At 47.4% G+C, this 14,274-nt stretch overlaps 1 protein-coding gene across 6 annotated transcripts in view; it reads left to right on the top strand.

Moving 5' to 3' along the window:
* Nucleotides 1-3,595: 3,595 nt before the first annotated feature.
* LOC144169277 (uncharacterized) overlaps nucleotides 3,596-14,274 on the top strand; it is a 52,908-nt gene continuing 42,229 nt past the window's right edge. For 3 of the 6 annotated variants that reach the window (XM_077698352.1, XM_077698350.1, XM_077698351.1), the window contains exons 1-3: nucleotides 3,596-3,829; nucleotides 8,692-8,766; nucleotides 10,998-11,086. In XM_077698352.1, coding sequence (XP_077554478.1) covers nucleotides 3,788-3,829; nucleotides 8,692-8,766; nucleotides 10,998-11,086 — 206 coding nt within the window. In that variant the 5' untranslated portion in view covers nucleotides 3,596-3,787. Of the gene's footprint in view, nucleotides 3,830-5,629; nucleotides 5,740-8,691; nucleotides 8,767-10,997; nucleotides 11,087-14,274 lie in introns of all 6 variants that reach the window. The other 3 variants (XM_077698354.1, XM_077698355.1, XM_077698353.1) reach the window with 3 other exon arrangements.

The following is a 14,274-nucleotide window of genomic DNA, read 5'->3' as shown; positions in this document are numbered from 1 at the left end:
ACGTCCGAACCGCGATTGACAGACGATGGGTTGCCTCCTCCTGCCCCTCGTAAATTCGGCACTCACCTCGCGCGCGGTTTGCGGGGACGAACAGCAAGTCACTTAACTCTGGCGCACAAGCCGAGATGGCTTAACCTCCTTGGATTCTAACGAGGCCGTCTTTTGAATGAGACGAACTTGTGTTTTGTCTTCATGGTTCCTTGAAAGATTTGTTCTATTCTATTTTATTCTATTCTATTCGAAAAGGGAGGCATCGTGCTGCGGAGACACCCAGTCACAAGGCTGCTCGACTAAACAGCCCTCTCATAACGTTGCGTTGTCGTTTCTTCAACAGCAAAGAAGAACGCGACGACTTCTGTACCATTCACCATTCACGCATTTACCGGCTGAACTTCAGTCGTCGTCTGGATTTGTGCGTTACTCGTATGCGTTACTCGTATAGCGGGCTTTTTCAAAACGTAATTATATTGAGACCACCCCTACAAAATAATTTGTTGCTTGTTCATTGATATTTTGAGCTTAATTACTATATACAATAGGGGAACCTCACCCCAGCTTTGCACAATAGGGGGCCCCGTCGCCTTTCTCCATTGCATCTCTCCCAGGTGGAAAGAGCCCTGAACTAGGCGCGCTTGAATAAAAGTCTAGCATCTTGCTTCCAGCTTCCTTTCAAGTGCTGACGTAAGGAGCAGTGTTCTTTGTGCTTCTGTATAACCAAACCAGAGCTGAGTCGTGCTCAAATTGGGACACCTTGCCCTAGAGATGTAGATCGAACTTAGATGCAGATGCCAGAGCACCCGCTGGGTGGACGGGCAACCAGGAACGCCCGCCAGCCCGGGGAGGCCTTGGCTCGGCTGCCGGTCCAGGCTGAGAAACCGAGAAAAAATTGGCCGCGGGTCTGTTTCCGTCGCTTTAAATCTCGTCGAAAGAAGGTGGTCTTTTGCCGCCTCTCAATCAATTATTGAATAAATTAATCAAACAATCTTTATTTCGTTTTTGTTGCAGATATCGGGGAACAGACAAAAAGCTTTAAAATATTGGTTTTGGCGAGGGTCTGCGTCCCCACAACGTAGCTCCCTCTCCTCTCTCCCCCGCCCTCCTCTCACGCTCTTCGCCTCCCCCCTCGCTTCTCATGTGGCGATTGCAATTGATGATTGTGCCATTAAATTCAATTTCGCTCTCAATCTTCACGAACGTTGAGGAGGACTTTCCGGCAAGCTTGTACGCGGCACTCCAATGCACACGGAACCACCTGCATCTATAACAGTCGCCTGTGATAACCCCGGCTACGGCTCCAACTACGCGGACTTCAAAGTCTGCTCGTCGGGATTCACTGCCACATCAGCGTGAACCAGAAGACGTCCGAAACACTGCTGACCTGTGCTCGGTGCTGTCCCCTTTCGTGGACGCTGTGCGCATCCTCCTCACTCCCATTTCAACACCGATAGCTGCGGCTGTTTTGACACCGCTGGAGTTTGTATCCCCTGTTCTCGCGCAAAGGCGGTAGCAGTTCCCAGAGTGCAGAAGATTCGGGACAAAGTATAGCACAGAAGGCCGTATTCCCTACGCCTCTGCAACGTGCGCCCCAACCCTGCTGGAACTGCAGGCTATACCCGACGCCCTGCTCTGTGCAGCAGCTTCCAATCCAACCTTGCCCACTATAAATATTTGTACCGACTCTACGCAGGTGATCTATTACCTCAAACAGGTTTCGCAGACTCCCATCATCTGCGAACGAATCTACCAGATCCACAGCAAAATATAGCCAAAGGCTTGTGCCATGAGGCCTCGTCACACCAATATTGCATATGAACGGGCTGACTTCCTGTCACATTGTCGCCCGAACCCGTCATCCCCCGTTGAGTTCCCAAATGACCCATGGGCCAGACGAATGGCTGCAAAGGAGGACCTTCGGCGCCGAACGCGTGCTCCGTGTATACCTTCATGTTCGGTTCTTCTCCTCCTCAACCTTACCACGATGGAAGAGGTTGCCTCCTTTTACGAAGGATCCGGTTGGTGGTGGCGCTTACTCCTGGCTGCACGCATGGATGGAAAAGGGACTACCGCGTACACATGTCAAATGCTCAACCTTCTCCCGTGCAACGACTCCGGCAGATCTTCACCATCTATTAGGGACATGCCCTGACCAAGGACATTCCAAGATAACATCTGATGGCGGCCGGACTAAGCTCGCGGCAAGACACTTACTATCATCGGTGGCTCCATGGGCCTCCCTGCCGTTTCTTGCTACACTACATTGTCACGTAGCCAAACACGACGCCCCTGTCTTGAAGGAAAAAACAAGTTTATTGGAGCGAACTTTTAAAACAAAACATAAGACGTTTCGCCACCTATGCGGGTGGCATCGTCAGTAACCAACTGGGTAACAGCGGGTGGAATCGTAAGTTTGTTAGTGACGATGCCACCCGCATAGGTGGCGAAACTTCTTGTGTTTTGTTTTAAACATTGTTGAGTAAAGCCAGTCTGTTTTTTGAAACTCAAGAATAATGTCCCCTGGCTTATGGAACATTTTCTCACCTATTCCTAATTCAAAGAACGCAGGTACTCTCGGTAACGCACTTACTTGCATCAATGTGTCTTAGTTTTTTTGTGTGTGTGGGCTGAACATGTATGAACCAAGCCAGGGTCAATTTTCAGCGATGAAAGCAGATAACGCGGCTGGTTTTTCGGTCGTGCGGAAATCAGTTGAATCAACAGATATACCGAAGATTTCTTATTTAATGGTGTCGTCTTTTAAAAAGAAAGGCAGGACATTTTCATTCTGGGAACTGCGAACTGATGTCTTTACTAATGGCATGAAAACTTCCGTGAATAAAATTACGGGGCGATCGGATACTGATTGTCCTACGTGCGCGAGCATGGTTTGTGGGCTTTAGTGGCTGCACATAGATGTTGCTTGCTGCACACCCGGAAATTAAAGGCTCGCGCCGTTGCACTACATTCTAGCCACTGCAGTTGCACTACCGACACTCCAGACCCGCTGCCTACTGGAGGTCCAAGCTGTACATGACGCAATCAATGCTGCAGCCTGCAAGTGCACTCTAGAACATCACGGAGGTGCACATATACAGACTCGCTCAGTGCTGTGAAGCATTTGAAGCAAGTGATAATGACACCTCTGACCTGCCAGCAGACTCACAACCGCCCCCCCTCCCCCCCCCCCCCCCCCCCCCCCCCCCCTTCAAGACAGCACAGCTAACGATACATGTACCTTTCCCACTCTTCTTCTCCACCTGAATCCTTCCCTAGCTCCTTTCCTTGTGATACGCGCTACTGTCTTTTAGCCCGGAAATCTCTTCTGAGAAGGGACACACGTACTCTAATTCCCACGTGTGTCTGCAAAATCCTCACGATTTCGTGAATGCAGTTTAAAAGGCGTTCGAAAAGGACCGCCTATGTTCGCGTTGCGGTGCCAATCCAAATTTGTCTTATGTTGAGTTGAATTAAAAAAATAGTAATAACTATAGGCTTGCATATCTTTATTTAGTTTTATTATAAATTTGAGAACGCACAACACACATTACGGATTTGTTGCGTACGAAACTGCGGCCCCTGCTTCCCGGCCCAACGGCTGGTTTTCGCCATCCTGCAAAGCAGACGCGGGAAGTCAGGACCGCGTCTGTAGAGGCGCATAGTTTTCTTAGTGCCGCTGCAAACACCACACTAAAATATGGAAGTAATGCCTTCACGTTAGAACTTGCATGTACGGCGTATTTAACGCGTAGATAGCAGTCGCCATCATTTGAAGCAGCCGCCCGCCGTCGTCATGGTTGGATTTCGGCAAGCTTTGGATCGAACACCTCGTAAGGTAACTTGCCGACGAGTTGTTATTGAGTTAGTTTTAACATGTTGTCGTCAGACGTACACATTTCTGAAAGCTGTAACTATTAATGTGCAATATTTTGTTCTGCGTAGACAGTACCCAAATAATCGCCAACCCCGCTAGCGAATGCGCAGCGTCGATTAGGGACGCTCGTTCAGCCAACGCGTTTTTGGGCTTTCAGATGTGTGACGATAGCTTTACGGGACCATAAATGTGCCTTGCAACAGCTACGAAAATGAGTTGCAGCAACCACTTTAACGTGGCAACGGTAATCGTACATAGCGCAGAATGGAACGAAATGCGTTCGTCTTGCTGTTGATTTCCTCCCGTGTACACATTGGCGGTGTTTCCATCACTATGCATTTGATGACAAAAAAGAAAAAAAAAAGAGAGAGACTGGCGAAGGTAACGTTTATACATTAACTCAACTGTAGCGTACGGTACAAAAAGCCGACGAAAGGTTTCAAGCTCTCGCACAACTTTCGCGCGTTTTACAAAGCACAGCGAGATGTTGAAAACGCCTTGGTATAGAATATCACGTAACCTGTATTTTGACACAAAAGGTACCCGTTACGTATTCGCCTTTATTTTGGACATCCTTCGTCTTGATTGCACCTTCATGTCTAAATGCGTCTGAAGTAAGCTTTCGGGATGTGTATTCCAATGATAATAATACCTCGCCTTATTAGAAAGATAATCACCATCGCTTGGCGATTTTCATTCAGCTCTACTAACAGTGACGCATACCGGCCATTCCATTGTGATTATATGTTGCTGCCTCCAGAGATTTGGATGTCATTTGTAACACGAAGGGTCTAGAGGTGTTTCGATCGTACCTGGATCCCAGAGGCCAAAGGTACATTGGATGTACTTGCATCGTAGAAGCTAAAGGTATTCCTCACCTGCCTTGGACTAGAAGATTAAAGTTTAAAATCTGGTGGATGCCAGTGCCAGTCCATCGATTGCACTCGGGAAATCCGAGCAGTCAAGAGGTGTTACTGCACAACTTGTGGTTAGAGCAGTTTTTCTTGATTTTTGTCCAACCGACTTAACCGATTCTGCTGACTGACTGACCGGAGTCACTGTTAAACTGCTGGCAAAGCGAGATGTAGCAAATAAATAATTACCAGTGACTGACTAGTCACTAAGCAGAAGCAGTTTGGCCGGTTGGGTAAAAAATTAAGACGGGCTACTGTCACCGTGAGTTGTGAGGCAGATTGTGTGGGTCCTCTGGACTGTTTGGAATGCACCATCAAGTGCGTCCGATGGGCCGGTACCGGAATTAAGTGGGTACATCCAACATATTTTCAGACTTTCAATCCTGGATACATCCGACGTCCTGTGTGATCCGCGTATGTCTGACAAAACTGTAGCCCCTGGGGTCATGGTATGTCCAACATACCTTCAGACACAGCGATAGAATCCCAGTTTCAAGAATGTGTGACGTGATTTTGGACACAGTATTTATAATGTAACTGAACGGCACATGCCACTAGCAATTCTCGCAACCTGGAAGGATCAAGCGGCTGCCACAAAGGTGTGGGTGGAAATCTGTAGTAACTGCTGATGCAAATTCAACAACATGGTGCAGATTGCAAAGACAGTGGAGGAAATTAAGTTAATCAACAAGTGAAAGGGCTGTTCAGAGATATCAAGCAAATCCAAAAGTACAAAGTTACCTTGTGAAACAGTCAATGCAATCGTACTTTCATATGTGGTCTTTTTTTTTTTTGCACTAGTTAAGAATGCCATATTGTAATTGCTGAAGCTGTCCAAATCTTGTAGGTGGACAACTTTCTGTAACCTTACCTCTCCAAGGATCCCCATGGCTGTCCTGCTGCGCATTAAGTCACTGGCTTTGAAATCGGCCTGAAGTTGCCATTTTTCCAATGGAGGTGAGAGGCAAACACAGTGTTGCAAACATAGAGAAGTAGGCAGAAAATTTGTTAACACACTGAATAAACCTCACTGCCTGTTCTCACTTAGAAAAAAGCTCTACTGAAGCATAGGAAAAGTTTGAGGACAAACGAATGCATTTGGAGTAATTACGCTTTTTTGGGGCCATTGCAGGGTGCTCTGGCAAATCTAGATTTAGAAGACAAATGCGGAGAGGTCCAGATGCGAAAGGGAGTAAGTAAAAGATTTTATTTGTGGAGAAGGTGTTAAGATGGGGGAAGAAAGTGAAATAGTTTATGGACCTGCAAAAACATTTTCGAGGCGAAAAGAGGGAAAAAAAAAAGAACCTCACGTGGAGAACTGGTGAACCAACTTTAAAAGCACATTTACGTAACTTCTTGGAAAATTAAATATTCGTTCTGCTAAAATTAAGCATCGAAGATGGGGGCTGGAACTGGACTCGTCTGCACTCATCTTTTTAGACAGTAAACGCCAGTTGTAAGCTGCGGAAAATTGGTCTAATTTCTTGTTTTATGCTTACAAAGTTAGTAATTGACCTTGAATCCTTGCCTCATTAAAATAATCAGTCCTTCCATGCGTTGAGGCTGCCATTGCTTGAGAATTCTGGATTAAAAAAAGGCCAGTTTCAAACCAACCGCTTTTTTCACCTTGGCTTGTGACTGACTGTTCAGGGAACAGCCAAAAGTAACTGGCGTACTGAACCTGTCCCAGATGTGGTGATCTGGCAGCAGCGAGTAGGGCTGTCTCTAATTAAACAGGAAAACCTAGTATGGTGAACTGATAATGTAACGGCATAGGCACTGCTTCAGCCATTTGAGTGCAGCGTTCTGCAAGGCAAAGTGACCCTTACTGGTGATGTCGTCATGCTGTTGCTAAAACTATAAAACTGCTTGAAAATGTCAGCACATAGATAACAGCAACAACTGTTGGAAATAGCAGGCTCCCAATATCTTAGGCTTGCTACAATAGTGTACCATCAGTGAATCATTGCTGGTTTCGTGCCAGCTTTCATATTGTTACCATTCGTTAATTGCCTTCTTACAAGGAAAAAAAAAAAGCACTGTTGTATGTCTAAACCCCAGGTCATTTTGCAAACCCACAAATCCTTTTTGTAATTCATGGTCGCGGTGGCCGCTTTTCTGGTGGAGGCGAAAAGCAAAAACGCTGTGTGTACGAGATTCTGGCGCACGTTAAAGATCGCCAAGTGGTCAAAATTAATCCGGAGCCCTCCACTACGACATGCCTGCATTGCGTCGGCGCGTTAAAAACTACAATCAATCAAATCCTTTTTGCATTGCGTTTGTTCTTTCCGGTATCAGTTGGTTTGCGCAGGCAGGCTGATGTAACGCCTTTGGGCTATTGTGGAAGGGCCTGGAAAGTACAACCCCTCCTTTCTTCGGATTTCCAAACTATCTAGTTTGTGTTGAACTTCATATGTTTGTCATTCCGAAAGAGCCATCCGATTGTTATTGCTTCATAGTCCCCTTAATAAGACGTACTGTAATTGACTTTTCAGTTACTGAATGGCTCTTTTTGTTCTCAAAGTACAATATAATTTTGGTTTTCTAAGTTCTGCTCCAAAAGTTTGTTGTTTTTTTTTTTTTCTTTTGCATCGCAGCCAGCTTTGCTTGAATTGAGTTGAGCGCAATGGAGATCTTTTTGCTCCTGCACTGTGCACGTTTTCACGATGTTCTGCAGTTAGGCTTCGTGTAAAAATTTCAAGTCTTATCCATTTCCACAGTTCTGGAAGCTTGGACTCTCGCCATGCAATACCTGCACTACGCCGCTGTTTTGAAGGCCTTCAAATGCATTGTCTATTGAGTGGTACATCGGCTATCTATTAGGCGCACTTCTAAGTAAGTAGTCAACTGAAAGTTCCCGCATTGCACAGGTATTGCAGCGGGGGGGTTACGGAGCTTAGCAACCCTCTGTGTTCCCACTCAGAGATGTTCCATCCTTCTCAGAGGAGCCTACACTATGGGTTGTATTCACTGGCGAGGCACGCATGCAGGCAACCATGTGAGTGCGCCGTGACTGGTTACGTCAAGCTCCACGGGATGGCGGTACCTGTTTGTTATGAGCACATGATATGTGTTAAACCAGAGTCCTTCAATGCTTCTCTGGTCATGAAACTCCCGGCCAAGTCTCGTACGGGGACAAAGGCTACCGCGAGTGGTGCCACCGCAGATCGGAGGGCATCGGGCGGCCGCCGCTGCTCTGTAGCCAGACTGGCAGGCAGGAACGCAGTAGCAGCATGCCCGTTCGCACCAAATTTTTTCACCACTCACAAAATGATAAGTCCATTTGAGCGTCCCACGACACTTACAGCGAAAGTGCACTGCTGATAATGCGGCGAGCGTCTGTTTTATCTTACTCCGTGGTCCGTTCCCTGCTAAACGCGCTCTGACCATGCCCCCGGCTGCCCTCCAATCGACACCAGCGCCGCGGCGCGGCAGCGAACGAAGCTCTCCCATAGCGTGACGGCGAAGTTTCATGACCAGAAAGGCATTGAAGGACTCAGGTTGGATATTCCAAGCTCTACCCCACTGAATGCAAAGTAATGCCTCGACTCCAATGTGAGTGCTATTAATAACATCTGTTGACACCACCGTTGAGAATCGGGTTGGAACAGAGCAGACGACGCATGCCGGTGTTCTTTTTTTTTGCGGCGTGTGGGCGCAGTGGCACAAGGCGCGCCATGTCTGTGGTGCTTCAGCCATGTCCATGGCCGTTTCTAGTGTTGCCAAGCGGAGAAATAATTTTGTCGCTTGGCAAGCTTAGCTGTCTGTTCTAAAAGTTTAGCTGTCAAATAATTCAATTGTCAGCTAAACTTTTCAATGAATGCCATCTTTGCTTTGTGGCCTTTCTTGGTACTGTGTTGGTATCTGTGGGGGCTTCGCCCCTGAGGCCATGTCCTGTATTGCGCACAGGAGCCACAACCAAGCGGATCCCAGCCAAGGCGGGCCAAAAAGAGCTCAGTACTGCATCACTTCACTCTCCGGGAGGTCAGTTTGCTTTCTTTTCCCTTTGTATTTCCTCTGGGCTCTCTTTTGTGTTTTCTGCTTAGCTGTACCGTTGAAGCATGTTACTGTGTAGTGAGAACTCAAAATTTTCAACTGTGGCAGACTGATGAAGCTGCTGACAAAAAAATGTGGTGCAAGAAAAGTTACAGGGACATTGTAAAAGTGAATGAAGTCATTGTTTTAACACAAGATTGGGCTTTCGGTAGGTTTCGCGGTGTTTTTGTGGTAATGAAAGGCACTTTTCTTACTTTTAAATCAAATGTAGACTTTGTGTTTTTATTTTTCATTCTAATTTCACTCACATTTGGTAATGCCTCTTTTGACATAACGAATCATGGGTAAGGAAGCGTCAGTTCTCGCAGCACTTGAACTGGCTGCCTGCCAAAAGTGGCCATACGCCCTAGGGACACCTTGACAAGTGTATATGTCCAGACGGTGAGTGAGTTAGTAGTTTTTAGCGAACTGGCTAACCTAGCCTTGTCAGGTGTGACAGGAACTGTCCCGCAAGAGCAGCATTTCTTTAAAAATTGTGCCCACCTCCCCGCGAGGGGAACCCTGTGTAGATGCGACGCATCGTGGGGTTCACTTGGTGTTTCCGTTGGATTGATTCTGAAATCGCATGAAACATGTCGGGAACGCGTATGATTATTATGTTTTATTGGCCAATCTTGGTCAATCTCTCTAAGTGGTATGCTTGGGGCTTCGCTGTCGCAACGACCTTTACACCATCATTGTTGCTGTAAGTGGGAGCTTCTTTTCTTTTATTGCAAGTGTTAATCATTGCCTTATCATGCGTTGTATCAGTAGCTTCTTGACGTAGTTTGAATGAGTCAAGGATATAAGGCGCGTTCATTGCATTTGATTGTCTTGGTTTTGTGGCGCAGTGGGAAGAGCACCATGTACCTCGTGTTCCGCCCACAGGGTCGTGGGATCGAAACCGGGCGCCGCTAACTATTATTTTTTTTTTATAGTGTAGGGGGAGGGGTCTGGACAGACAACAACGCGGTATGGAGGGACAAGGCGAGTGAATGAGATGCGGTCGCATCTAAAACTATTCACTGTAAATCACCAAGGTTCACAAAGTTTTGTGTCCTTCAAAAACTGCAAAACGAGGTGCAAGATGTCTCTCCTAGAATACCTGTGTCTGTCCGGGAATAGTAGTACGTCCTCGGAAAAGGAATGCAGGCCGGCTCTCAGTTCTTTGTAGATAGGGTTTTTGTTGAGTCTACTGATTCGCTTGCATAGTTTGTGACATCGCAAGCCGTAAATTGGAAAATGGCTGGTGGTAGTGAAGACAGTTTGTATTTATTCGTCATTTTCCAGTTTATCGAGCTGTTGTTGCTGTTAAGTTTGGCATATTTGGGTACTAGGCGTGGCAATAAATTGATATAGAGGCCAGTTTGATTCTTGACTTTAGCCTCTTTCTATAAAGCAGTCAAAGCTTTACCTATCATAACTGAGCGCCTCGGTATTTTAGTGTTATTGGTTTTGTTGATTACTGCGATGACATTTCGACTGAAGTGAAAAGCAAGGCAGGCTCTTCTGTGTGGTGTTTTTGGATGCTTCTGCTCCAAGTTTAGGTGTACTTGGGTCATGGATCCCCAGTCTTTGGCGACTTCATGCTCAGGTGTTAAGCCTTCGGCAATTTCCTTTTCGCCCAAAGTTAGCAGAACTACGTAAGTGTGGTCGAAGGGAATGACACCATTGTGAGTCTAGAAATTGTTAAGCGCTTAGAAGCCATCACTTCACTTGCTGATGTACATGTCTGAGGTCTAAAGACCGTGCTACCAGCACCTGTTTCCTTCAAAACAGTCTGATCAGTTGCACTTGACAGATGGCGATTACAATCGGTTTTCTCTTCATCTACAGATAGTAATGATGATAATGTGTTGCATTTAAAAATCGAGGTAAACTTGCTGTCGTAAATTGGAGGCCTAGGTGATCACAAGTCCCTGTGTGAGAATTGCTTCTTGGTTTTCAGTGCAGGGCTATCAGTGATCTTACTGCAGTTGATGAGAAAGTCCCTGTTTGAGACAGAAGAATGTCGGCTCTGTTGCATGCACGTGTGGGGTGTCCTCCTGAACCAGGGGGGGGGAGAAATGTTTGCCGTGGAGTGCGTTGCTGTGCATTGCTGTGCACCTGGGGGCAGTGGCTTTTCCGTAAAGAGCGTGCCCAGTGGAGCGATGCTTATGGCCGCGCTACGATTGCTGCAGCTTTGGGGAGAGCGACACAGGCGGCCCTCCTTGTCCACCCAGAGCTGCCCCCTGGCCCGATTAGTGCCTCACCACGTGCTTCAGAGTGGGTAAGTGAAGCGTGCCGAAAACGCTGTCCATAAGTCTGTGCTAAGAAAGCGAAGCTTTCTTGGTCTCACTGATGGCGATGTCATAACCAAAATGCACTGCAGGAAAGCCAACTTTGCAGAATGGGAGGGCACATGATGACGATGAGGATGATGAAGCAAGAAAACACGCTTCCTGGTGTAACAATCGAACCTGGGTTTCTCCCATTGTGAAGCCGCCGTCTATCAAATTGAAACATTCTGGCATGGTCGACGTGGGTGTTTGTGTGGGGGGGGGGGGCGCTCAGCTTTCTCGCGAGAGATTAGTTTCCTGTCGTCTGAGTTTGGACTTTGACTCGCAGGCAGTTTTCACTTTGATCGTTGACGCTTGAACTTTGACTTTGGCAGTTTGCCATTTGATTTTCGCACGCAAGAAAGATTCGCACATCAACCATCATTGTTGTGAGCCGGAGGGAGATTGATTTTTCTGTATAAACGAAGCAACTTTACTTTTAGAGGAAATCTGGAGCAGCATTGAAAAATGTTGTGATCAGTGTGACCCTTCTGTTAAAACGAAAAGTCATTCATCCTTTAGTGTCCCTTAACGACTGTTAGGCTGAGCCCCTTAAAGGGCTACTGAAGCGCTTTTAAAACCGGCTAAAACTCTGCTTTTTACAATTATTACATTAGTCAGTTTATGCCTGTAAAGTTCTTTTTGTCATTTTTAGCTTGGGAGCAGCGGTATTCTTCGTTAAAGTTGACCCTAAGCCCCGCCCACTGCTCCCTGCCGCATCGCCGGAACAGCGAGAAACTGAGAGTCAGCGACTGGAAGTAGCGTCATATTCGGAAGACGGCCAGCGACGTGCGCCGCCGCTTCGCTGTGTCCCAGTTTTCTGGGCGAAGATCCGAATTAAGCAGGCGTGTAATCTGCACTTTATTAATCATCATTGTCTGAACTTGCTTCCGCGTCAATTTTTAACCGTAATGCTACTATGTGATTCCCTAAAGCGACTCCCATATCAGAGATTTCCTACCCAAGCACCCGTGGCTACTACATTGCCTTCACGAGTAGTCGCGGGGCCGGCCGTGTCATCGGGTGCTCTGTGCTTCATACGCGAAGCGATTGGCTCAAACAAATACGGAGGCACCCCAAGTTCCCGATCCATTATTATAAGGGAATTAGAAAATTTTTGGGACCGCTCTGGGCTTCCCAAACTTCTTGCTCGTTTTCCCGATTAACGTTGTTGGCTGTGACGACAGCTTAGCTGAATAGCTAGATTTGAAGAAGAAATCAAGCAAGCTGAAAGCATGAAGCGTTTTCTGCGCGCGGAAGCGCTCCGCACACTCGCTGGTCGTGTATGCCCGTACGGCGCACGAAACAGTTCGCACCACATATGCTGCGGCAAAGACCGCTCTTCGCTGCCGTCCAGAATCAAGGCCGTCGCGAAAAGCAAGGTAAACATGCAAAAGAGGATGGTAGTGTGGTGAAAAATTGTGTTAGGGATTGTTATCCAAGGTGATTTCGAAAGAGGTGATGGAATTTGTATAGTGATGCGGAGCGCCGAACGGTCGCGGAGGCTCATCGACGGCCGCAAACGAACCTGCCCGAGCATGAAATGCGGCGAGAGGCCGATGGATGGCGTTACCTGCGCACAAGAATGACCACAGCACCGATCGCTAGAATGACTATCAACGTAGGAATAAGGTTCCACATGCAAGAAAGGGGACGATAGTGTGGTGAAAAACTGTGTTAAGGATAGTAATTCGCAATTGTAGAGATAGCAGCGACCAACTATCTGCCTTGGTGCTGAGCCTAAAGTTCCCAACATCAGCGGCGACTCCGTGCAACCTGAGCCGGCTGGAGATGTTGGGCAAGGCGTTCTAAAGCTCTTCGGGGACCAGCGTGCTGCGCTTTGGTTCCTCTACCTTTTGGGGGGCAACCAACATTCGGCTCCCTTATTCTAAAACATGCGTATGTGCAACAATGCCACGTTCCGGAGACTGGCTGAGCAGCGACCCGGCACCAGCACCTCTGCGCAACGCAGCAAGTGGCGGCGGCCGCACTGCCTGTACGCATCGCAGGCCGCTGCACAGAGCTTGTTGCCGCCTGTCGAAATGTAAAAAAAAGTTCCACATTCGAAGATGGGGATGTTGGTGGGTTGAAAAATTGTGCTAGGAATTGTGACTAGCGCTGGTAGTGAAAGCGGCCAACCAATATCTCTGCAACTTCCCTGCACCCGAGAAACAAGTCGGCCATGAGTCGTCGGGGGAGAACCCCTTTCTAAAGCTCACCGCGAGCGAACCTATTGCGTTTATACTTCCATCACGCTCTCCTATTCCAAGGAAAGATTGTGTGAGCCCTCCATTCACCAGAGGACCTTCTGGCCTGTATCTGAAAGGGAACAGAATGAGATCTTCAGGCCGAGTGGTCACTGCAGTGCCGGCATTTCCGAATATGACGTCATCTGCTGCCAGCCAATCGCGAAAGACAGCCAGGGCTCACACCGCGCCCGCGGGCAGGGGTCGTATGTTTTGACGAGAAAAGATGGTTTGGGTGTATTTACACATAAAATAAACATGTTTTTCGAATTCAGCGCCAAGAAAACCATAATGTAATGCCCCCAACAAAATTTTTTTGAAAAGCACTTCACCAGCCCCTTAACGCCTACAGGACACTTGAAAGGTAAAGCTAGAAATGAACAAGGCAGAGGAGTCTACATGGTGGATATGTTTCATGTGTCGACAGCCGACTGAAATTCTACCCTGACAGTAGGGGCTCGTGTAGGCAGCCATAGGTGTGGGCCATTGAGTCCCATGTGACCCGCTGCAATGATTCAGTGGCCATGGTGTTGTGCTGCTGAGTCCGAGGGCGCGGGTTCGATTCCCGGCTGCGGCGGCCGCTTGTCTGCTGGAGGTGAAAAGCGAAAACACACGTGTGTTCAAGATTTTGGCGCACGTTAAAGATCCCCAGGTGGTCAAAATTAATCCAGAGCCCTCCACTACAGCGCGCCTCATCGCCTGTGTAGCATTGGCGCTTTAAACGCCACAATAAAAAAAATCATCAAATCGAGCCTTATGTGTTCGTTCCGTGTGTATTTATAATCGCATGTAAGCACATAAGCTATTGTTCTGTTCTTTTTGTCTCTCAAAGCATTTATGGTTTCAGGCACACTTGCCTCTAAGTTTAAAAGATGATTCAACAAAAAGCTGGA

This window comes from Haemaphysalis longicornis, unplaced genomic scaffold, assembly GCF_048455015.1.
Source record: "Haemaphysalis longicornis isolate Haplotype H1 unplaced genomic scaffold, Haemaphysalis longicornis Haplotype H1 scaffold_2, whole genome shotgun sequence".
Lineage (NCBI taxonomy): Eukaryota > Metazoa > Arthropoda > Arachnida > Ixodida > Ixodidae > Haemaphysalis > Haemaphysalis longicornis.
The sequence above is the reverse complement of the archived record's forward strand: the minus strand, read 5'-3'. Positions and strand labels throughout refer to the sequence as shown.